Source organism: Taurulus bubalis (assembly GCF_910589615.1).
Source record: "Taurulus bubalis genome assembly, chromosome: 19".
In the NCBI taxonomy this organism is placed as follows: Eukaryota; Metazoa; Chordata; class Actinopteri; order Perciformes; family Cottidae; genus Taurulus; species Taurulus bubalis.
In genome coordinates, this window is record NC_136607.1 from 17,783,762 (window position 1) to 17,810,036 (window position 26,275).

At 42.1% G+C, this 26,275-nt stretch overlaps 1 protein-coding gene across 1 annotated transcript; it reads left to right on the top strand.

The window, feature by feature from the left end:
• LOC306751982 (synaptic vesicle glycoprotein 2C-like) lies at positions 1 to 26,275 on the top strand (the record flags this gene model as incomplete). Its single annotated transcript, XM_079235670.1, has 12 exons — positions 1 to 607; positions 10,715 to 10,895; positions 13,416 to 13,567; positions 18,320 to 18,453; positions 19,585 to 19,674; positions 19,752 to 19,862; positions 20,454 to 20,542; positions 21,565 to 21,729; positions 22,622 to 22,755; positions 24,938 to 25,141; positions 25,235 to 25,394; positions 26,092 to 26,275. The coding sequence occupies 12 exons, from the start codon at positions 1 to 3 to the stop codon at positions 26,273 to 26,275; spliced, it is 2,211 nt and encodes a 736-aa protein (XP_079091796.1).

The window sequence follows — 26,275 nt, forward strand, 5'->3', positions numbered from 1 at the left end:
ATGGAAGAAACACATAACAACAGGACTGCCTTGGCTAAAGGTGCCAAGGACATCGCTAAAGAAGCCAAGAAGCACGCTGCCAAAAACTTCGGCAAAGCAGTCGACCGTGCCTCCGACGAATACTCGAGTCAGCGCAGCTACAACCGCTTCCAGAACGAGGACGAAGAAGAGAACAACGGCAACGCGTACGGCCAGCAAGACGGCCGCTACGCCGACGACGCGGCCAACGACGAGGACGGGGCCTCGAGCGACGCCACGGAGGGCCACGATGACGAAGACGAGATCTACGAGGGGGAGTACCAGGGCGTGCCGGCCCACGGCGACGGGAAGCCGCGGGACGGTCAGGTGGCGCTGGGCCAGCCGGTCTCCGACAGCGCGAAGAGCCGCAAGGAGCTGGAGAACGAGAGGCAGTCGGACGAGGAGGAGCTCGCCCAGCAGTACGAGCTCATCATGCAGGAGTGCGGCCACGGGAGGTTCCAGTGGCAGCTGTTCTTCGTCCTCGGGCTGGCGCTCATGTCGGACGGCGTGGAGGTGTTCGTGGTGGGCTTCGTCCTGCCCAGCGCCGAAACGGACATGTGCGTCCCCAACTCTGGTGCCGGGTGGCTCGGTAAGCATTTGCATTTACAGTCGGACTCTTTACGGAGTTGTTTCCCCTTGAAACACTGACATCACTGTTGATAGGGGTCACAGGGTCAAGAGGGGCAGCAAAGCACCCTTCTGACTTTCAACCAGAGATGCTAGAGAAACACTGCTTTCTAGCCTGGCATGCTAGCATTTGCTACTTGGCTTATTGGCGCAAAACACAGAGTAAAGATGGCCGACATCGTCGTACCTCGATGACAGCTGTTGGGCTGTGTTGACAGCTGTTTAAATCAAAGCTTTTTTCCACCCTTACCTTTTCAACCCAAAGCAAACAAACAAAAAAAACAAAAATTTAAAAAAAATTAAAATGGTTTTGCATACTCATACTAAATACAGAATATCTCCTCAACCATAGATTTTTTTCTACTATAAAATATGATATATTATAATATATAATGTGTTAACAGTATCTTTGCAAAGTAAAATATTTTTTGTAATTAATTTAGTGCACATTTCGTGAACCGTAGGTTTAGGTCCGCTGAAAGCAAACATGCCCTAACTTTCTTCCTGGACCTTGAACGCCTCTGGTTCCACAACAGAGGAGCTCTGCTGAAGCAGATGCACCAAAACATACCAAGCAAAGCCGTGTGGAATATTGCTTATTCCATAAGTAGGTCATATTTCAGTTTTTGGGCTGGAATGTGGTTGAAATCTTGCTGAGGCTTTGTCTGACAGCGGATTCCGTAGGCCGTTAGCGTTCTAGAAAGGTGCGCCATTCATGTGTGGCATTAAGCTAGGGATATGAAGATTGATATTTTCAAAACTTGGGGAGATCTCTCGAGTCACTTTATGGTTTATGTTAATATTTAGGGTTGAATTGTATTATAAACATGTACAATGTACTTGTATGCTCTTGTAAGGCCAGGCTGTGCAGTTTCTTTTGCTACGTCACATCAGTGGCTCTGGTATGGATTCATGGGAGTACGAGGACTTTGAGAGTGAGGAAGACCTCCTGATGAAGAATTTAACCTCCAGTTTTGGGGGCGCTGGGGCTCATCTTTTTAGAATATTTTTTTTTTTCTTTGATTATTGCGTTTTTAGTCATGCATATTTAATGTTACAGAGAAACACGATTTTAAATCAAGTTTTCAGTGGCATCTGACAGTAAAAGTGATTGCATGACAAACTTAAAGTGACAAAGTCGTGGAAATCAGCAAATCTTGTGTTCAGTGATGGGAAGAGGAAACAGGTTGCAGTCAGTATTTATTTTCTGAGTGAAATCTCGAATCACTCCATGTGTTGTTCACGACACATAGCGCTGCACACGGAGACACATGCAACTGTGATGTCGTTGCTTTCGGAGCTTACCAGAGGGTTGTCATGGCACCAGGTATTTGGAAACATGAGTAGGAGGTGTGTTGCTGGAGATGGATCTCTCCCACACTAAAAGGAAAGGGTGTGTGTTTGTGTGCCACTAATGTGTCTGTTTGTGCGATTTAGCTTCATTGTTCGTCTCTCTAATATCAACAATAGCTGCCGGACATGTTTCTCAATATGTGCGTCCGTGTTCAGTGTTACATTAAAGCATCAGTCAAGTTTATTTTTCCAGCACACTTCATACTCAATGTGCTTTAAAATGAAAATAAAAGCAAAGATTATACACAACCAAACATATTAGAAAAGAAGATATTACAGTGCATCTATAAAGGCATACAAGATAAAAAAGGGAATAAAATAAGACGATTTTAGGGAGGAAGAATAATTTCTTTCCACTATATGACAGCGTGGTTTCATAACCCAAACGAGAATATTTAGTTTTTGGGAGTAGGTTTATTATTCACCCAGATTTCACCCGTATTCTGACTCATCTCTCAGTGGGAGACAGGAGAGCAAGAAAAACAAGAATGAGTCATTGTACCAACTCTCTCACACACGGAGTAGAGGATGTGTGTGTGTGTGTGTGTGTGTGTGTGTGTGTCAGAAATATCCAAACGGACATCAAAGAACTAGCCGAGTGTTGCGTCGCCTGTGTCTTGTCCCAACAGTTGCACTTGAACACATGAAAATCCCACTAAATAATTTGTAATGTTTTCCCCGTAATCATAACAAAGAAGTGTAAAGACTGCAAAACACACAGAGCAGGTAGATGGAGCCAACACACACATGATGACCTTCACCTGAACCTAACTAAGTATTTCTGCTGCATAAACCTAATTAAGTTGTTTCCTGTGAAGATGGAAGTTTACAAACAAATTGGGCCACCGACAGCTCGATATTGGCATGTCAGCATTTATAAGAATAAATATTACACAGTATAACTGATTGGTGTTGTCCCCCATGAAGGTCAGAGCCTATCAGCGATCAATAAGAGCCTCTTCAGTGGAACATCTGGCTGGAAGGAAGAGTCATGAGAGAAATAATAACATGAAGGAAATGATACCGAGATCATCCAGAAACAGTCAAATGTGATCACGGCACAATATTCAGCTCACATTACACAGCTTGATTTAATGTTTGAGCATTAAGGGGCTTTGAATAATCCATAACATGCAATGATGGTAAACAATGGAAGTGTAGTATTATATTCACAGGAACACAAGCAGCTGCAGCAGCAGAATCTCTTAAGGTCGCGGACGAGGTTTATTTATGCTGGATCATGTTCTCTGTGTTACGTCGACAACTTATGCAGAAATAGATATTGATTAGGCGGGATGGAGAGTGTGTGTATGTTCTGTGTGGGCGTCCGACAAACACTCACTGACCATTTTAATCTGAAATTATTTGGAGGAATTGGAGCATATTTTTTAAATGCATCAACCATGAATATAAAGCATTTGTAAGAGCTTTTGCACAGAAAGAAAATGTAAATTTCACCTTAAATAATTCCCACGGTGAGCAGCTTTGTAGTGATGTTTCTAATATGTTATGTGTATGTTATATGTTTCCACAAATGTATCGTAAGCGGACTTGTGGTGTGGTGCATTTTACTTACATACACTTTTCAAAACTCTCAGACACTTTAAAATCGAATCTAATCGCTGACAATACGTTAAACAAACCTAAAAAGTAGCAAACATGATTCACTGGGTCATTAAACGATGATTCAATATAACGCGTTAAAGAAAGAACATCTATTCTCTGAAGATTTTGCACGTAAATAAATGTCCGTATAGTCACAATATTTGGAAAGTATGGAAGCAGTTTGTGTTAATGTTTATTTTAAGGGATAAGGCGACACTGTTTGATCTCTGGGAAGTCATATATTTAAAAAAAAACATGCATACTTATCGGCATCTGCTGCTAAAGAGATCTTTGAGGTTGTGACTTTAAAGGGACGGTTCACCCCCGTGTCAGAAGTACAATATTTCCTCTCACCTGTGGAGCTCCTTATCAGCTTGTTCTGGTGTGCGTTGCCGTAGAGATGTCTGCCGTCTCTCGATAACCCACGGAAATAATCCGCCGTGGAGCCGAGTCAGGATTTCTGGGGATAAAACTTTCCAGAACCAGAAACTTTTGCTTTTTTTCAAATGTATTTTTGAGGGCTTGTGCCATATAGTCTCATGATATTTGAGAGTATTTAGAAATATGTGCAACTGTCCCTTTAAGTATGTAGAAATACCACGGTCTAAAAATAGTATTTTTATAGTATAGTAGTAGTAATAGTATTTAAAAGTCCTGCATTCAATATATGTTACTTATTGTCATCAAAATAATTATATATATATATATTAAAAGTAAAAGTACTCATTATGCAGACTTGTTCCTTTTAAAAGTCTTATATTATTATAGTATATTATATTATTTTGTTTATATCACTAGAGAATGCACGTACGACTATTTTAATGTTGTAGTTCATCATTCTTCATGTGAGGACAATTTGAGACACTTTGTATACTAGGGGTACATTATACTGCATCATATAAGCATCTATATATATATATATATATATATATATATATATATATATATATATATATATATATATATAAACGTCTACTAGTGGTGTTAAATAAATGTAGTAAAAAGAAAACACATCTCCCTCTGGGTTAAGTTGCAGTAGTAACAAGTACAGTACTTGAGTTTATGTACTTAGTTACTTTTCACCACTGCGTTCATACTACAATACATGACTCAACATAAAAGGGAATGTTTTCTTCATTATCATGCATCTCTAGTATTTCTCTCCATAATCTACTCCAGGTTTCCAGGTTTTCTTCTCCTCCTCCTCCTCCTCCTCCTCTCTGTTACCCTCCTGCTGTAATCCCTCCCTCACACTCTCTGTGTGTCTCACCGCCATGCAGGCGATCTAAGATACGGAGTTAATCTCTGCAGCATTGTGCCTCGCTGCAGTTTAGCCACGCTAGACTGGCTCACGTATCTCCCCCCGGAGGGAGAGCTGCTTTTCATACGCACCTCCTATCAGTCACCTCCCCTCTCCTCTCCTCTCCTCTCCTCTCCTCTCCTCTCCTCTCGCTGCCACCACACACGGCTTTAGTTAGTCTGCTGCTGCTCTCCTGCGCCGCAGTTAGCATCCTGAGAAATGCTTAGTAATCGATGGCAATCTCTTCTTTTTGTATGTTTTGCGGTTGCATCGACAGCTGATGTTGTAATAGAAAAGCAGCCTGGCATTAGCTAATTAACAAATCCAGGGACAACAACGGTCACTTCCATCTCGTTTCTCTTCTCTTTCTCCTCCACAACAAAGCACCAGGATCTATTCCAGGCAGAGAGGTCACAACAATTCAGTGTGGATTCCCCGTAAAGCACCAATGATTGAGTTGCCGTGTGTTTTTAGAGTGTGTGACATCAACAAGAGGCTGAATTAATTCTGCAACTTTTTAAGGAAAGTGTTTAGGAGACTTATTGACGGATCATCTAACCTGATAACTGATCGGAAGTGGCGGGAAAAAAATCTTTAGTAAATTGTTCCGTCTGGTGCTCGACTTTCACTGTGTGAAGGAAAGGATCAACGTCATGTCATCATTTTAATTAAACGTCTCAGTTTGAGGATAGAACATAAAATACAGACGATTAATTATTAAATAAACTGTATTTTGATGTCAAGTGTAGGTGGCAATAGCTGCCTCGTGCTAGCTTTGAAAAAGCTAACATCCTAAAGACCAGCAGTTAATATCTACCATTCTTTCTTTCTTTTTATGTGAGTTCGCTGGTACATTTTTGGGATTTCCTTTTCTCCTTGTTCTTGTCGAAGGGAAATGCTACTGCAGCACGAAAGCAACTCCAATGCAACAACTTGGACGTGTTTTGTGCTGATTTATAAAATAACTCCCACTTGAAAAGTTTAAATAATTCCGTCTTTGTCAGCTATGGATTTTATTACATTCAAAACAAAAACACAAAACGAAAATCCCTCTCGCTATAAGTTGCATCCGTTGTGTCTCAAAGAAGACGAGTGATTGCCTCCTTCATTCTGCAGCTGCAACACAAAATCCCTGACTGATCCTGAACTCATCCTGATCTGCTGCTTGAATCTTTTGGCCTCCATGATAGTGGACTGCATCAGGCCTGGTTGGTCTATGTGGTCCTAACATGAGCTCCTGTGTGCATCTTCTGATGTGATAATGAGTTCTTGTGTGCTGTCAACATGTACAGTAAAAGTCTGTCGAAAAACAAATCTGCAGGTGTTGATTAATTCCTTTAATTAATACCCGAGGAATGTGCTGCGCTCCCGGGGATTCCCTGGTGTAACCCACCTGCCAGTCACACGCCGTCCTCTGGGAAATCCCCTCGTCTGTTGAGACCCAGCTCTCACATGATGTCCTGAATGTTTCCCGCTGAGGAAAAGAGCGCTTGATTCTGCAGACGGCTGTCTGTCTCCTCTCATCCGGGGCTGGACGCTGCACGGCGGCGTGGAGAGAAAACAGAACAGGAATGTGTCAAGAGAGAATTACACTTACACATACGAGTTAATTACTATAGAGGGGGGCATGCATGGAAACTGCTGAACGATTTAAGAGTTAGCTGATCCCTCTGGATGCAGAAAAGCTGCACAGTGTACCGGTAAAAAGCAAAGAGAGCAGAAAGAACGTCTGCTGGGAGCTTCTGCCGAAGAAAGAAAAGTATGCTAAGATTCAGGTGAGCTCAGTACAACTTTACTGAGAGGTATTAAGTCGTAACAAAGTACCACCACAGTGTTTCTGCTGGATGGATTTTTACAAGTGTTCAAAAAGGTGGAGTGCGTAACCTGCTCCATTAAGAAATAGGGGGCAGCATTTGACCCTTTATTATTGGATCCATACAATCTAAATGTACAGTCTTCAGTTAGTAAAAAGCAAAAGAAAACTAACAAGATTCATCATGCATCATGAAATGTATCATAACTGCACAGCTAGAAACCACCAGAGCTAAGGGGAAAATATGATTTAATTATGGATTAAAATGTTGGTTTGTCGGTCCTCCACTCCAGACTGAAATATCTTATCCTACGGAGTTGTTATCTAAAGCCACCAAGCAGGTCAAAGTTTTCACGTATTCAATGAAATGCTTCATGGATTGGCATGCTTTTTGGTCCAGACATTCATGGCTCCCAGAGGATGTATCCTGATAACTTTGTTGGGTCCACAAACTTTTCCTTGACTTACTTTCCAGTGGAGACACGGTGGGAGGGGCGCCCCTTCATTGGAGCTTTTATTTTGTTATATTTTTTCTTCGTCTTATGATTTTGAGGCTGACTACACCGTAACACCTTTTTAGCCCCAAGCCCTTTTTCGCCTCTTTTTCGCAAAAAAAAAGAAAATTAATCTTGTTTTTAAAAACGGAAACCTAATCGTAACGCTTCACTAAATCCTACATAAGTACCCCTTACAAAGTATAAACCCCCTATTAGTACCTGTAAAGTCACAAATAAGCCTGTGCTTTTATTTTTTATAATTAAATTGTGTGGTGGACACACGATATTCAGTTCAGGGAGCTGCACGGGGCCAAACTGTTAAACACATATGTTCCCTGAGCTCCATTCTCTCTCATTTACATAAAATCCCTGCAATCATGAGGCTAGTGGAGGTTTGCCGGTCTGACCTGAGTTTGAACCCTTTGGAAAACCACAAATCCAATCTTAGAAAGATTCACAATGCGTCTCAGATGTCCCATCACCACCCTCCCCCTTTTATTACACACAAACCCAGTGAACGGGGAGCCATAAAACCAACGAGCTGCTTTTACCAGATAGCATTTTGATGCATTGTTTACACCGATCAAAAGATGTCACCGGTTTGTGCCGAATGCAGCCGTTTTGATATTCACTTTGCTATAAGCCGGCTGCATGGTGGAGCCGGCTCCTTACATCCTGCTGCCGAAAGGAGAGCCTCCCCTGCGGCAGCAGTGCATAGATAGATCCAGTGGCTGTCACCTGTAATGAATCACTTGCTCTCAGCATCATGTCTGCGCAGCTTGATAAGACCTTCTACTTTCAGCGTATCTGTCGCATCACCTCAAACACAGAGGGGAGAGAGGAGAGAAAAAAGGAAGAGGATGGAGAGAAAAAATGTAAACGTTTCTTTCTGGTGTTTCCTCATCAAACATCCCCCCGCCCCTCCAAAATGCATTAGCATTTTCATTAGCACATAGAGAGCAAAGTGGATTGTTTACCGGCCTGCCAACCCCCTCCCTCCCTCCTCCAGCCCCTCCTTTATGCTGCATGTTGCCGGGGACAGGAAGAGAAACGACCAAGACTTCCTGCGGAAAAAGAAGCATCAGCAGCCGGAGACGAATGGACTTTAAAAGCAAATGCAGCAGCTGCTGCTGCTTCAGTCGCTTTAAATCACCAGATAGAGTGGTTTCAGGGAGTCAAATCTTGAATATGTATCACAAGAGATGCTTCAACCTGGTCTCACCAAATGGCTTTTGAAAGACACGGCAACTTCTTGAGTCATATACCCGTTCTATTACAACGGCGTTCTGGCTTTTGGCGAGTCATTTCACGCCATTTACTGCAGTTTAATCATCCATATATATGTATATATATGTATATATATATATATATATATATATATATATATATATATATATATGTATATGTATATATCCCGAAAAAGTCGGGTTACACGCCGCCACTACCTTCGTTCAGTGTCCCCTTTTGCTCCCCGCTGTCGCCAGCTGGCGCTCATGCTAGCTAACTTCCGCTAACGCTCCACTAACTTCCGCTAGTGCTCCGTTAGCTCCCCGCTAGCTCCCCAACAACCACCGAAGGTATCGGGACCAACCCCGGCTTGACACCTGACACAGGACTTTCACTAAGGTGACCAGTGTTCGTGTCAAGTATGAGTGGCATGTTGTCCACACTCATGTTACATTGTTACATCAAAGACGCGAGCCGAGAAGCTGGTGGATGCTTCACCTCGCAGGCTAAATATCTGACCTGTCGTGGAGCGACAGCCAATGAGAACACGAGACGCGTGTCAAGGGGGAACTTGAAGGAGGGGTCGCCTCTTAGTCACCCAAAAGAACGGAGAACCTCGACACTAACTACATTTAGAGCACTTTATTTTACAAGAGGGTGAAATGTTGTGTTTTCTGACTGTATTGAAGCACTTTCTTTGCCATGCAAAAAAATAAATAACACAAATGCCTGGACTTTAAAAGCAGTTCTCAGAGGTCAACAGCTCCCGTTTCTCCCACAGTCACGTTAAGGAACATCCGTTACCAGATAGAGTCACTTCAGAGGGTCAAATCTTCATTTTACCACAAGAGAGGTTTCAGCCCGGTCTCAACGAATGAGTGCAATGTTTTGCTACTCAAAATTAATTGATATTCTTGAATATTATCAATTTAATTTACTGAAAGTATACGACAAAACGTGCTGACATTGTAAAATGCAGAATTTAGTGCAAAACCTCCTATCTGCAAAATGATCCAGGAAAAGTGTTGTACTCTGTCCGTTTTTTATTTTATTTATTTTATTTTTATTTTTAAATTTTTATTTTTTGGGGGTATCCTTAACAAACATAATTCTGCAAGAAAACAACAATTTTCTTTTCACATTCACAAAAAAGTGAATTTTCAGATAGGATGTTTTGCTCTCCGGCCATCGATATTTCAGAGCCCTAACATAAGATAAATGAAATGCAAACACGACTCCTCTGTAAAACAAAGCCTCTGTTGAAGCTACTGCCTCTGCACATTAGCAGGTGCTGTAACTTGATCCTTTTACACCACAGTGTTAACCTGCAGCCTGGATCAACAACGCATGCCTCCAGATACTGACCCAGCTAACTCACGCTCATGATCAGAGCTAAGTAAAGCCAAACTAAAGTATCCCGTTGATCTACTCTGTTGTGCTCCGAGCAAAACTCATCGATCCTCGCTCTGCCAGAGAGCAACATTTTATGTGGTCCTCAGTGGTCCGTCGATAGCTGGGAAAGAACAGAAACAATTTCCGCCTGAGCTCTGTTACTCCACTGATGCACTTGGAAAGCACCACTTAATGCTTCAGCTGTGTGTGTGTGTGTGTGTGTGTGTGTGTCCAAGACTAATGCAATCCTAGAGCATGAATACCTGCAGTGCCACCAGGTGTCAGACCAATCTAACACTACAAATGTTTGAATTAATATGTAATGGAAGTGTAGGCTTTCTACACCGTACGACTGCATCGCGCTGCTACGCTACGGTCGCTTTATTCTGTAGAAATGTAAAAGTTTAGAGGGAACTATCACTTTGGAATTCATCCTCAACGCCTGCTTTGAAACAACAGAATGATAAAATACAGCGCACTAAATAAAAATAGTCAGCTGGTGCTCGACTAGCTGGTAAAAAAAGTGGAACTTTTAGCTGCTAATATGCCAGATATTTCCTTCAGGAGTTGGTGGAGCCCAAATCAGAGATAAAAGAAAGGTAATGCTGGAAAATCAATTATTAGGAGTCCACAAACACGACTTCAAATGAATTATTATGTTTCTCTGTGTCAATAGGCTACTATTTCCAAAGTGCCATCTTCAGAAGTACACTGTAAAATGTGTTTCCTTGTTTATGTTAACAATCAATTCTGACCTTTTGAATTTGAAGACTTCACTATGTGTTTTGGGGTAATGCATGCATGCATAAGTGAATACTAACCCGTCTCCCCTCGTCATAAATTGAGATTATTTATTCTCTCTCTCTCTCTCTCTGTTTCCAGGTAGCATTGTGTATCTGGGGATGATGTTCGGCGCCTTCTTTTGGGGCGGCCTGTCGGACCGGATGGGGCGTAAGCAGTGCCTCCTCATATCCTTGTCCGTCAACGGCTTCTTCGCCTTCCTGTCCTCCTTCGTCCAAGGATACAGCATGTTCCTCGTCTGCCGCATGGTGTCCGGCTTCGGGTGAGTTCTCATCTCGTGAATATTTACCAGCGGTTCCTCCGCCGTCTCCCTTCCTCCAACGCATGTGACAGGAGGTCATGGGGGGAGACGGAGCAAAGCAACAAAATAAACGTCTGCAGAAACAGTAAATGCAGTAAATGAACATCTGTGCGTTTGAGCGCTGGTCTGCTCGGCTGCACACGGCTTTGATAAATGACATCGCTGGTCATATATGACTCATAAAGGTCAACTCCCTATTACACGTCAAGATGCAGAGCAAGCCGATATACTGAATATTTATATAAGCATGAACTCAAGGCATCACCACTGGTCCAATAACATAATATATATATGTAAATACATTTGATGTTTGTACCACTACATTTTTAATTGGACCCGTGGTGATGACTTGAGTTCATGTATTAATGAGACCATATTAATATAATCTGACCATAAATAACTGTACCACTTAACCACAAAGCTTCATTCCACCTCATGCAAAAATATTTTCCTATTCTTATCCAATTTTTCGTGCGTTTTCCTTCGAAAGTCCAGCACCTGTCATTTCCCGCTCATTACATACATACGGTCCTTTCAAAATAAAACTAAAATAGGTTTAGGAATAGGTCGGCATTGGTGTTCAAATAACTACAGAATTGTTGTTACTGAAGTTCAGAAGTTACGTGACAAATACATCGACGGGGACATTTCATTTCAGCATATTGACATATATATATATATATATATGGCTACATGTCCATTTGAGAGTGCTGTCTAAATCAAGAAATGATAAAAATATTGAATTTTCAGTTTGTTTTTATTTGAGTGCGTATGTTGCTCATCTGCATCCACTACGACCCGCCGGTCCGGTCTGGTTTCAGCTGCAGTTTGATCGCCCCGTTCTGGCAGCAGAACCATCTCACTTTATTTACCAGTAAACTCTACCAGCTTAATGGCTTTTATTTCATCACTTCAATCTCAATCTGCATGCGGGTGTGTAATCATATTGGGGGTTGAAGAGATTCACGATTGTACGTTTACTTTTGGGAACATGTAACACTTTGACAGCTTGAGACTTTCAGTCTTTTTATACAACCGAACGCGATCCGGCATCACGTGCTGTTGCATGTTTCACTAGATTCTGCCGGTCTCATTAACATTTGTCCTCACCTCGTTAACTTTGCTTCCATTAGCTGCCGCGACAAATAAAGAAAAAAAGAGATTCAAACTGTCAATTTGTCAAATGGTGAGCGGCTTTGCAGTCTTCATGCAGAACTACAAGGACTTCAACGAGGAACGACCGGTATTTTCCACTAAAGGCACAAAATAATTGGACCTCCCTTCGACATCTCAAAACTTTCCCCAGTTTTGTATTAATTTTCTATGATGCGAAACAATTTGTTTCAAGGAGAATCAAGAATGCAATCATTATTTTAATGTTATTAACTAATCAAACAACCGTAAATACCGGTTGCATCCTGTGATTTTGTATGTAGTAAACAGTATTTCATAATGTTTGTTTTATGTACAGGCTGTTTGTATTATTGTCTGGGGTTGAAGATTATTGAGGTTTATGTTGATTATACATGGTCCCTGTTGAATACATTTACAGCAACACTTGTTATAAAAAGTAAGGACAAGTATGCGTTATGCACGCTAAAATTGTCATTCTTAGAATACCTATATTTTATATTAAATCTATATTTTTTCTTCCTAAAGTCAAATGCATTTGAAATAGAGTTAATTCAATAAAACAAAGAATGTGTTTTTTTTCTCTTTTCACTGTGTGCTCACTCAAACTGACAGTATTACTGTATTGTTCTATGATGCCGGATAACCTCCAGAGTCCCTTTTTAATAGAAACAATTTAGTAACAACAATTAAAACATGAATACAGAATCTCTCGGTCTGCTGCACACTTGCAACGTCCGTGTTAATTTCACCACGTTGCTGTGGACCGGCTCCCGATGGAACGATTTTTGTCGAATTCACTCACTTTTTCTCTCTCTTGTAATTTATTGTTGAAACTCTGAAGCTGTGAAACAAAGCAGTTGGACAGAAGGAATCCCGCTGGATCTGCTCTGAACACAATCACATTAAAAACACGGGTCCATTGAACATAAAGTGAGACATTCTCACATCTGCACTCTGACTCTGTGCTACAAGCTAACGAGGAAGTGCTACAGTACGGTGCTTTTTCACTCTCTTTGTATATTTTTAAGGAGACTGTCGCTGCTATTTTTTTTTATTCGTCTGCAGACCAAAGAGACAAAGTCACTTTCAAAGTAATACGAAAAAAGTAAAAAAAAAATCCTGTTTCTCCTTGACGATCAAAGCGAGCGATAATTTTTTACTTTGTCACATCAGATAATGAGTCCACAAATTTGCTGAAAGTTACAAATGATTTTCTGCAAACGTGAATCTGTTGTGCACGTCCACAATCATTTGTCACACGCACACACACACACACACACACATTAATGTAATTATGATGAGCATTCGTAGCTCATTACGGCCGGCCGTCTGTCTTCTTTCCTGCAGGATCGGCGGAGCCGTGCCGATCGTATTCTCCTACTTCGCCGAGGTGTTGGCTCGGGAGAAGAGAGGCGAGCATCTGAGCTGGCTGTGCATGTTCTGGATGATCGGAGGAATTTACGCCTCAGCCATGGCCTGGGCCATCATCCCACACTACGGTGAGCGATGAGTCACAACACAGCACTTTTTGAGTCATTACAGACTTTTTATTTCTTCATCAGCGTTGCTTGGATTTTCTCCTCGTCTCATCAAATGGTCTTAAAGTTTGGAGAGAATGTATTTGTGTCGCACTAACTCAGAAATAGTAAAAAAGGTTTTCAAACTAACTCCAATACAAACCCATTATTAACTCAGAGCAACTGACGTAGGATGAAGACAAAGTCTGCTTCTGGAAGAGGCCGAGGTGGATGATTGGGTCAAACAAACGCAAACTATAGCAATTCAGAATATATATATCTGTCTTTATGTGTAACATTTTGTCGTACAAAGTCATGAAAGTGATGTTTAATCAATACTTGTCACATTGGTCCTCGGTATGGGTCGATACTCAAAGCTGTCGGGACTGAAAAAAGGTTTGGATCCGTTCATCCCGTGACTGCATGCATGGAACAATCTGAGACGTTGAGTTTCCTTTCTTTCAATAACTGTGTTTTAAGTTCATACAAGTTACACATTGTCTCAAACTAGACAACAACAACCAACACAATAATACATGACAGCATAACGACCAACTATACGAACAATCAGACAGAAAACACACCAAAAAACACGGACAGAAATCCTCATCCTCCACATTGAACCTACTATAACAATTACATATTAATGAATGTTGTGCACATAGGCCCTCGGGGGTCCCTTGGATCCCATAGTAACAACCTCTCATTCATACCAGCATTTTATTTTCGGTTTATGTAAAGGCCACTTGTCGAATGTCCGGATGCTACCCTAAAGAAAGATGATGTACAACACGGCAGCTCGGCACACAGGAAGCCAGACTGCATGCATGGAACCATCTGAGACGTGCACAGGCTTTTATTTTGAAAATACGTACGTTTAAAAATGATGCTGGAGGGGAAACTAGAGCGTCACAGAGACGGTATTCGATGAGTTTGGAGTGAGATTGTCAACGAGTAACACACAAAAAGACATCACAAAAGAGTCAAAATACAGCGTTCCTGTTACGAGAGGATCTTGTGCTCTTAATCGTATCTCACATTGCATCACGTTGCAGAAAACGTTGCCACTGGATGTACATTCACTTTCAGCTCTTGTCTCCCTCCGTCAGGAATCCCCCGCATCCCCACTTCAAACATTACCGCGAATAGAGACGGCATTAAAGTTTGACTCGGCTCCCCGCCGTGCCGACGCACACGCCGTCACGACGCGATAGCTGCAGGTTGCACTGCAAACACATTTCCCCGAATCGTGAGGCTTAATTTAGAAAAAGGCCCTCCGGGGTGCACAGGAACAGCACAGGTGGCAGTGGAGGTGGAGGCCTCAACAATAGCAGCAGCAAAGCATACGTCGGCCTACACAGTAAACATGAAGGCCTTTTTATATTCAGAGGGTGTGGCAGGAAAGCTGTCAAGCATCAATTTTCTTTTTTCTTTACCACAACAGGACTGTAGTCGTCCCAAGAGGTCCACGATCGGTGTTCATTTCATGGTATTTTATGTGAAAATGTCGGAGGTAAAACCAGATTCACGAGGAGGAAAACAAAAAAGGTCGCAGCGAGGGAGGATGAACAGAGGAGGGAGGAGACGCCTGTCAGAGGAGGAGAAGAAAATGAGTGAAAGGAAATCAATCTGGTGGTTAGGGGACGAGGAAAGAGGAGCAGGGGACGAGATTAGGAGGACGAGCGGGAAGGAGAGGCGGGGTGATTTATGTGGCCGGTGTCAGGGATAATCGAAAGGTGAGGGGACACAGGGAGGGAGGACGGACCGGAGAGGATGAGTGAGGAGGACGGGTTTCTTTGTTTGCCTTTTATTATTCAGGGCTGTGTTCATCATGGGGACAGAGCCTCTCCTCTGAGTGTGGGACTCTATGATGCCGCTTGATTAAGTTCCTTAACAAAGTGGTGCTCTTATCTAGAATAAAGTCATAAGATCGATATAAATGTCACAGGGCAACATGTAGAGAAAAGCAAGAGTCAAGACCCAGGAAGAAACACATGATTCAATTGGGCTCCTTCTTTCATGTTGTACACTGTGTGCATTTACTGTTGTTGAAGATTGCAACGTTACCTCTTCTTCTTCTTCTTCTTCTTCTTCTTCTTCTTCTTCTTCTTCTTCTTCTTCTTCTTCTTCTTCTTCTTCTAAATCAACCAGGCGGAGCATTTGTCACCAGCCAAGGTATCTGCAGATGTAAATATACTTATACTCGGGAAATACGCCGCCATCTTCACCACTTGTATCAAGTTGGATGGTCCCTACCCTCAACCTCAACCAAGCTTTTGATCGCCATGTGTCAGAGTGACATTCTTGGCAGTGTAATCGCACGTATGCACACAAAATAGAAATGCAGAAGCTTCAGAGGATTTTCAGAAAATCACTTTAGAGTTATAAATCTTAAGAGTCTCATCCTTCTTGAATCGGCGACACCCGCCATGCAATATGATCACAAACTGTATAAAAAAAGTGGAAGAAGTCGTCGTGACGTCACCCGGAAACGGCTGTGGTAACGACCTGTCAATCACCTTGTAGCCCCACCCTAAAGCGGCCCCTGCTTTATGGTCTGTTTGACTCTAAATGACCATAATTTACTAAATGAACATCATGTTGTATTGAAGAAGACTTGAAACTAGAGATTGAGACATAAACTCATGTTTATTTACTGAGGGAATAAATCAAGAGAGAAGTAGAGTAATTTATATAGACTTCTATACAACTGGAGCCGCCCCCTGGTGGACATTAGAGAGAATGCAGGTTCAAGGCAGACAGGAACTGCAGTTTGATACTACAAATACGACCTAAGAGCAGCTGGTGTGTCTGTTTACAGCGCAGCCAAACAAACCCACGTTATTCCCATGAAGAAAGTCAACCTTCTGATCCACGCTCTGGTTTTAGACTCGAAATCTTGTGTCAGTATCACAGTTGTTTGTTTTTTTGGCTGCGTCATTGTACACGGAGCAACGCGGTATAGGAGCGCGGCCGTGACCTCACTGAGGCCACTCAATGTTTAGCCGGTTAAACACCTTTAATGTGAAGTAGCAACACTGGGAACTAAATAACTTAACTTAGTATTGCTCAGGACAGTGATAAGTTAACAATGAGGCACTTGACACAGAATGAGAAATAGTAACCCGACATTACATGCGGCGTCGTTTCCTGTGACGGGAATTTGAATTCAGCGCGGAAATGGCGGACACAGCCACAGAATGTAAATACAAGGAATTGGGGAAAAAATGCACAGGGTCATTTTCTGCACTAATGTTACTTTTATGTTCTGTTTTCTCTGTGACAAGAGATCACTGAAACAACACAACATGCTTAAAGGGCCAGTTTCCAAAATTACAAAGCACATTATTTTCATTAAGTGGCGCAGAAGTGTTAAAACATTTTGAGGTTGAGAAGAATCTATATCTAAAGATCCATATTCATAGTTCCAGTGAAACTTTACATTATCTGTGACACCAAGCAGTCATTTTTCTTAATAAGTAATAAAAAACAATCTGCTCATCTCGACGAGTATGTGTGTCTCTGAAGTCGCTAAAGATATACGTTTTAAACACAAAGGCTCTCTGTCTGTTGTCACACTTTATTCATGCTCTCCAGCGCCGGCTGCGTCTCATAATTGAGGCCAATTGATTAGACGCCAGAGTTTTAACACGTTTTTTTCTCCGACATGCAGTGGTGTGTGGGCAGCAGGTTCCGCCGCAGTGCTCCGTGCATCGATCGGTGTGTGTGTGTGTGTGTGTGTGTGTGTGTGTGTGTGTGTGTGTGTGTCATTCTGTCTTTAAGGTGTTACATTAAAAGGACGGTTAAAAATAAAATCATGCAGCCGGTGTTTTATTTATTTGATCATGTGTGTGTGTCGCAGTGTGAGATGTCAGTTTGCCTTTCCGTGTTTTCATTAACACACCAATGCTTTAAAATGTGTATGTATGTGTGTGTCACAGTGTTGCACAATGGCCAAGGACAGTGTGTGTGTGTGTGTGTGTGTGTGTGTGTGTGTGTGTGTGTGTGTGTGTGTGTGTTCACTTACTGTAGAATAGGAACATAAATCTTGCTGAGTATCTGAATCAGTCAGCCATCTCCTCCAGTCCATTAAAGCTATAATCCCTCTAATGAGGTTTGTACTGGTACAGGCCAGAACACACACACACACACACACACACACACACACACACACACACACACACACACACACACACACACACACACACACACACACAATGTCCATGCTAACATACTTTCCTCCTGACTTGGCTGTGTCAAACTAATTCAGACTTACACTGAAAATGCTCCGTCACACATTGATCATCAACATGTTGTTGACAGGTCAAACAAACACAGGACTTTCACTCAGTAAACCGGCTTTTTCGTCCCGCATTAAAAAAACAAAAGGTGAGGGAGTTTTACTCGCGACATTATGTCACATGACGTTACGTCTGCAGGTTACGTTGCAGGATTCAGGTAGGTGAGGAAAAATGACAGAGAGAGAGAGAGAGAGAGAGAGAGAGAGAGGTGTATATCTAGATGCTAAAGAGTGAGCAGTGACACTAAGAAGTTGACCTCTGGGTGAATTCATGTAGGAAGAACAAGAGTTTCTGTGTGTTTGTTTTATTCATGTTTGGTGTTACTTTGGTGCTATAAGAATTCAAACAAATGCTGTGTGTGTGTGTGTGTGTGTGTGTGTGTGTGTGTGTGTGTGTGTGTGTGTGTGTGTGTGTGTGTGTGTTCTCTGTGCAGGCTGGAGTTTCAGCATGGGTTCAGCCTACCAGTTCCACAGCTGGAGGGTGTTTGTGGTGGTGTGTGCGCTGCCGTGTGTCTCTGCAGTGGTGGCGCTCACTTTTATGCCCGAGAGCCCTCGCTTCTTCCTGGAGGTGAGAGAGAGAGAGAGAGAGAGAGAGATATTTATATCAGAAAATAACAAAACCTTTCATGCCAGTAAAAAAAAAAGTAAATCAATTGCATTTTTTTGGGACAAAATTCTGCATGAGAGGAAAGGAACAGGTGCACGCGATGAAGTTAAATATATAGTTTGACTGCTGTGACGCACACATTGTGTACACACGGATGTGATTTTAGGTTCAGCGTGACTTACACTACCCAAGCGTGTCAGTATCTCTGATTTCTCCTGAACGCTACTGAGAAATCTTGGAGAAATCTTGGAGAAAAGAGACTCTTTATAACTCCAGAACTTGCCAGAGAATCATCCCATCTCTCAGGTTTCTTCAGGATCACAGTGATCCAGGGATTGATTGATTTCTTTATATCCGTGTCATGCACCTGTGTTTCTATAAGACACCACAGATGCAGCTGCAGTAGTCAAACAATGGCATGTTTCACCGCTTAGTCTAAAACATAACATTCTGCCTTCCTTCTGGCAAATATAATCTGCGACAAAAAAAAGGTTCCTTTCCTGAAGCACAACTCAAGTTTTTCATCGTCATCCAGCCCAAAGAAATCATGGAGATCATTTTACTAAAGACTAAATCCCTTATGTCCTCGTGGATGGGAGAGTAAAACAGAAAGTGCATCTCAATCTCAATTTCACGGAGCTGCCAGAACAAGCAAAGTCTCCTCTGCTGGGGTAACATAAAACCTCTAATGAGAGCTAATGCTAATGCTAATGCTCCTGAGTGCACATGGGGATCTTTGTCTTTTGTTTAAGTCATACTTCAGTTGTCTGTACTTGCACGGCTACATTGCAAACAGGACCTGCTAATGGCTAATTATGCATACTTTTAATCATGCTAAAATGTAAAGCTCAAGTTGAAGCCCATAATGCTGTCAGGTGGAGGGGATTGACCACAGCGCTAGCATTAATGTCATCTGTAGCCCATTTGACTCGCGCAATTACTATAAATATGTGTTATTTGCTCAAAAATATAGACGCAAACCCGAATAATGATATGTTGAGTGTATGAATAGAAGTTAAAGTCCACTTGAAGGCCAATGGGATCCAGTCGTGTATTCCCTCTCACACAAAACGTGACTTCCCTGTCCCTCAGACGGGTAAACACGACGAGGCCTGGATGGTGCTCAAACACATCCACGACACCAACATGCGCGCCCGCGGGGAGCCGGAGAGAGTCTTCACCGTGAGTACACGCTCCCATCATATCCTGCTGCGTGCGGTGCCGCCGGCAGGGTGACAGAGCAGTGTCTCCCCCTGCAGGTGAACAGGATCAAGGTCCCCAAGCAGCTGGACGAGCTGGTGGAGATGCAGAGCCAGTCGGCCAACCCGGTGCTCAGGGCGCTCTTCAAGATCAAGACGGAGCTCAGAGGAGTACGCTTCCTTTTGCCTCTGGATGTGTTTTGTATATATATATATATATATATATATATATATATATATATATATATATTAAAAGTAAAAGTACTCATTATGCAGACTTGTTCCTTTTAAAAGTCTTATATTATTATAGTATATTATATTATTTTGTTATATATATATATATATACATATATATATATATATATATATATATATATATATTTCTTATATTATATTATAAGAAAGATATATTATATTTCTTATATATATATCTTATTCTATTTCTTATATTATTATAGTATATTATATTATTTTGTTATATATATATATGCATGTATATATATATATATATATATATATATATATATATATATATATATATATATATAACAAAATAATATAATATACTATAATAGTATAAGACTTTTAAAAGGAACAAGTCTGCATAATGAGTACTTTTACTTTTAATATATATATATATATATATATATATATATATATATATATATATATATATATATATATATATATATATATATATATATATATATATATTCTTTACGAGATTTAAATAGAGTAAAACTATTTTCCCTTTTATTACAGATCTGGTTGACTTTTATGAAGTGCTTCAACTACCCAGTGAAAGACAACACCATTAAACTGGCTGTCGTCTGGTTCACGCTGTCCTTTGGGTAAGAGACTTTTACTTTATTTATTTGATGTGGCATTAGAATTCATAGCATACATCTATGCACAGAAAAACAGATGCACTGTGTTAAGTGTATATAGCGAATGCACAGCACAATTTATACACTTCTCTACATTGTGATCGTATGTTTCTGTCATGTTGGATATATATATATATATATATATATATATATATATATATATATATATATATATATATATATATATATATATATATATATATATATATATATACAGTATATCCCTCAGGAGTTACCACTACTTTCCAACAGTTTCAGCGAAGGGCAAATCATTATTTGATGGAAGTTCTGCTGTAATAAACTACAGAACACACATGTTGGAAAGTTTAAGCCCAAAGAGTCTTTTTAGGATTAAAAAGAGACAAAAGTAAGCTGTAATGCGACAAGAAAATCCAAATAATGTTGTTCATTTCGTGTCAAATTGTGTTTGTTTTCTTTGACGTTCTCTTTTTGTGTCGACTGGTTAAAATATACGGATAAACTAGCTTCACCTCTGACTCCGCCCTCAGCCAATCACAGCACGGCCCTGACCCATGTGACACATTTACTGACATTTACTGACACAGAGTTCATTAAGAGGAAGTCCCTGGTTGGTACCGCTGCAACAAGAAGCTTCAGCCTTATAATTAATAATTATAATTTGTCTAAATATGTTGCTCAAGGCCCTGTATGTCATATTCGGAGGAGGAAACGGCAGCAAACATCTGACCTTTTGACTTTACAATCTGTTCCAGGAAGTGGAACAGTGACTTTAAACGGCACGTCTTTGTGTAATTGTTTGGTTTGAATACCGTGAAGAGCATCGAACGCTCGTCATCACAATGCAAAGTGAATTAAAATTGCGACAGTGAAGGACAGAACATGTCGGATGCTGTCAAAATTGTGAGGCCCTCTGAGGCCACAGTATATTGAATTGAATAAAAGCTGTTGCTGTGTGTGTGTGTGTGTCTGTGTGTGTGTGTGTGTGTGTGTGTGTGTGTTTACAGGTACTACGGGCTCTCTGTGTGGTTCCCCGACGTCATCAAGCACCTCCAGGCCGACGATTACGCCTCCAGGGTGAAGATCCACAACAACGAACGCATCGAAGACTTCACCTTCAACTTCACCCTGGAGAACCAGATCCACAGGAACGGGGTCTTCCTCAATGACAGGTAGAAATACATTTAAGAAATAATTGACTGTTCTGTTTGGATTTCAATACTCCCCAGTAAGAAAAGCCACTGCAGGGACGTGAACCTGTGAGCCTCCCTCTTCTCTGTTGTGGTTAAAAGGCTCTCGTCCCGTCGCCCTTGTCATTCCCAACAGCACCCCGCTGCTGGTCATATTCATCCATAGCACATCCTCTATCTCCTCCACCACCAGGAAATTAAAAGCCTTATCTCTCTCTCTCCGACACACTCGCACCTTTACCTCCCGGTTCTGAATTTACACAAAGGCCAGAGAGAAGATACGCGTTTTTGTTTTGTTTTCCATCCTCTCTGTTTATTAAGAGATTGAATCAAGAGCACGATGCTGTGCACAGCACACAGATCGCCTACAGCCTGGTCAGCTCTCTCGTAGCACACAGGATGGACGCACCCATCCTAAAGGAGCAAGAACACACTTGAGTTTTACTTGAGACAAAGTTTTCCTTTTGGTTTCACACAGGACCCAAACAGCAGCCTCCTGCGTGAAAGTCCTGTGTTTGTGTGGACCTCTATTGGAAACGTATTTGTGAAACATCAAACACAAATGTAATCCAGAAGAAAATCCGATTAACTTGAATTATAATTGGCAATAAAGTTTAGTTGTATAGGGAGACCAGGCTGGTTTACATGTGTTGGTTGAGTATGTGGAGAATGATGAATGAAGAAGAATGCATAGTAAAAAAATGAAAATGATGTCATTTGCATGTGCTTTTTATCCTTTTTATTCAACATTTAATTCCGTATCATCGCCTTTTACTGTCAGAAATATAATCCTGTTTTATTGCTTCCTTCTTTTGATCCTTTTAAACGTTTAATAATCTCCTCACGTCGCCTCCGTCTCTCCTTCTCCTCCCAGGTTCATCGGCATGAAGATCAAAGCGGTCACATTCATCGACTCCTCTTTCCTCAACTGCTTTTTCGAAGACGTCTCCTCCTTGGGATCCTTCTTCAAAAACTGCACAATAGTCGACTCCTTCTTCTACAACACGGGTGAGTTTTCTCCTGCAGGATCGCATTCAGGGCACACGGGAAAAAGCTCTTATGCTGCAGGAGGCTTACACATAAGTCTCGCTCAGTCTATGTCTGACAGTTCATTTTGGGTTTAACGTGCCAGCTTCTGGGGGAGGAGAGAATGGGTTTGAGCGTTTATGGCTGTGCTTTTGTTACTCCTCTAAATTACTGCTCAACCTCTCTGCCCCGGCACAGATTGCCTCTCTGAACTCAGGCGACTGGAGTTAACAAAGAAACTGAGGCGGCGCTCGGCTGCATAGCATTCGAAAATGTCAATTTAGAACCGCACAAACACTCCTGGAGGGATGCTTCTTTTCTTTTGTTTATCGTATCTGATGCATGCAAAGAGTTAAACAGCGAGGAACATGAGCATGGTTCTCTGAAGAGCTGGATTTGAATACACAAAATGTCACTTGTTTTGGGACCAATGCATCTGCAGAAGCATTCAAAACATCAAATTAATAAATCCAGGATATGTTACAAAAGTGCAAACCAATCATTCTTGATGGAAATAAAAAGCCACGACAGGAATAAAAGAAAAGGTTGGGCAGACGTTTAAAATGTTCTGAGAGAAACTGGAGCTGAATCAGACCTTGTGGGAGCAAACGGAGGAAAAATAGTTCCCCCCAGCGCTCTGGAAAAAGAGCTGAATATGGAAACAGTAAGGGCACGGCAGGTTGCTGCTACTGCCCCATGGGAAATGAAGTCTCTTCGCCCCCGGCAACGTGTCTCTAGAGAGCAGAGGATGGAGAGGAAAGGGAGGAGGAGTGCGTCATGAGAGCAGAGGTGAGAGCAGGGGAGCTTTCTCTTCGCTGCAGCAGCTGAAGTTTATTAATACACTTTCTATTTTGGGACCGAGCCCACAGACATTTTAACTGTTCAGGTTGTGAGTATCATATGCATTTAGTTGATAAGGGATATAAGTATTAATTAAATGTAAAAATTCCTTCACTGTGTAAGACTTAATTTAGGTCACGATGAACCAGAAAGCTGCGTTGAGATTAAAGGAGCAGTTCGACATTTTGGGAAATAAGCTTTCCTAGGAGAGTGAGATGGGCGATGGTGTTTCTCAGAGGGAATATTAGTTTGTGGCATTTTAATTAAACAAACAAGTTTATTGAGTGCAACATTAGAGATAGAAACCTCCTGAACACCATGGAAAGAAGATGACCTAATGAAGCTAATGAAGCAGGAGCAGCTAAGTTGATATTGTGCTTTAGGGATGAATTCAGTGTTTTACCAAAAATGTTGGTAATTGGAGTCTAAAACCATCCGTTTATTTTATAAAAACTAAACTGAACACCAAAAGAAAGATGAATTAATAAGATAAACACATGCAGATTTTAAAATAGCAGCACAAGACTTTTAGATCTAACTGTGGAAGGAAGGAAGCTTTAAGAATAACTCAATAGAAACAACTTCTCTCTGATGGTCTGTTTACTGATGGAGGTCTATAGAGGACCAGGACTACACTGAGGTATGTAGAGGACCAGGACTACACTGAGGTCTATAGAGGACCAGGACTACACTGAGGTCTATAGAGGACCAGGACTACACTGAGGTATGTAGAGGACCAGGACTACACTGAGGTCTATAGGGGACCAGGACTACACTGAGGTCTATAGGGGACCAGGACTACACTGAGGTCTATAGAGGACCAGGACTACACTGAGGTCTATAGAGGACCAGGACTACACTGAGGTCTATAGAGGACCAGGACTACACTGAGGTCTATAGGGGACCAGGACTACACTGAGGTCTATAGAGGACCAGGACTACACTGAGGTCTATAGGGGACCAGGACTACACTGAGGTCTATAGGGGACCAGGACTACACTGAGTTCTATAGAGGACCAGGACTACACTGAGGTCTATAGGGGACCAGGACTACACTGAGGTTTATAGGGGATCAGGACTACACTGAGGTCTATAGGGGACCAGGACTACACTGAGGTTTATAGGGGATCAGGACTACACTGAGGTCTATAGGGGACCAGGACTACACTGAGGTCTATAGGGGACCAGGACTACACTGAGGTCTATAGAGGACCAGGACTACACTGAGGTCTATAGAGGACCAGGACTACACTGAGGTCTATAGAGGTCCAGGACCAGTTAAAAGTTCAGCAAAAAGCTGAACGCTTGCCTCTCACCTTTACAGATATCGACGACACCAAACTAACAAACTCCAGAGTGATCAACAGCTCCTTCCACCACAACAAGACGGGCTGCCAGATGACCTTTGACGACGACTACAGCGCCTACTGGGTCTACTTTGTCAACTTCCTGGGAACGCTGGCTGTGTTGCCCGGAAACATCGTCTCGGCCCTCCTCATGGACAAAATAGGCCGTCTGAGCATGTTAGGTATGACGCAACATTTTCTGTGAAGAGCAGCCGTTTCTGCGGCCGTGTCTTTGCGTCCGAGGCGTGACAGACGTGTGGCGTTGTGTCCCGCAGGCGGGTCCATGGTGCTGTCGGGCATCAGCTGCTTCTTCCTTTGGTTCGGCACCAGCGAGTCCATGATGATCTTCATGCTCTGCCTCTACAACGGCCTCAGCATCTCTGCCTGGAACTCCCTGGATGTGGTCACCACCGAGCTGTACCCAACAGACAGGAGGTCAGTCGTAGTGATATACGGGTGGGAGTGACTGTGCTGCAGGAGAAAGATTTGAGTTAAATAATTCATCAAGTAGTTTTGAAAAAGCCAAAATCTGAGGATTATAAATCTATGTATCCACTGTACAATATACATAATCTGTGCAATCCACTGTTCTTTAAGTCAGCCATTCAGTTCCATTATATTTCAGTATTTTTTTCTTTGTTTTTACTTTGATTTATTATACCTTTACTGTGTGTTTATGTATTTATTATCTGTCCTCCCTTTACGGAGTCCACCCTGTCACGTCCACCCTGTCACGTCCACCACTGTGTTTCTACAGAAGCCCAGAGCGGACAAACCAAACTCTGGCTCCAGAGAGAGAGCTTTGTATGTTGTGACATTTAAGTGGCAGCTTGAATTTGGTGGCCTGAATGCACCTCGTAATCCTGGAAAACATCCAGTCAGATCCAAGCCAATGGATCCACTGGAACTGTTGATATGTATTGTAGCTGCACGGTCACTTTCACTTTTTTCAGATATTACATGATCGTTCATGAGAAACATGGCAGGGCTTCCAGGAAAGCCGCCATGTTCTTCTGCGAGAACGATTAAATCCTGAGAAATTTAAAGACAAATACTTCAAGTTCTGACTCTCTCTCTCTCTCTCTCTCTCTTGCGTCTGTGTCTCCTTGTCTCCTTGCCTCCTTGTCTCCAGGGGCACGGGCTTTGGCTTCTGCAACGCCATGTGCAAGCTGGCCGCGGTGCTGGGCAACCTGATCTTTGGCTCGCTGGTTGGCATCACCAAGGCCATCCCCATCCTGATGGCGTCCTCTGTGTTGGTTGGCGGCGGGCTGGTGGGGCTCCGACTGCCAGACACTCGCGCCAATGTCCTCATGTAA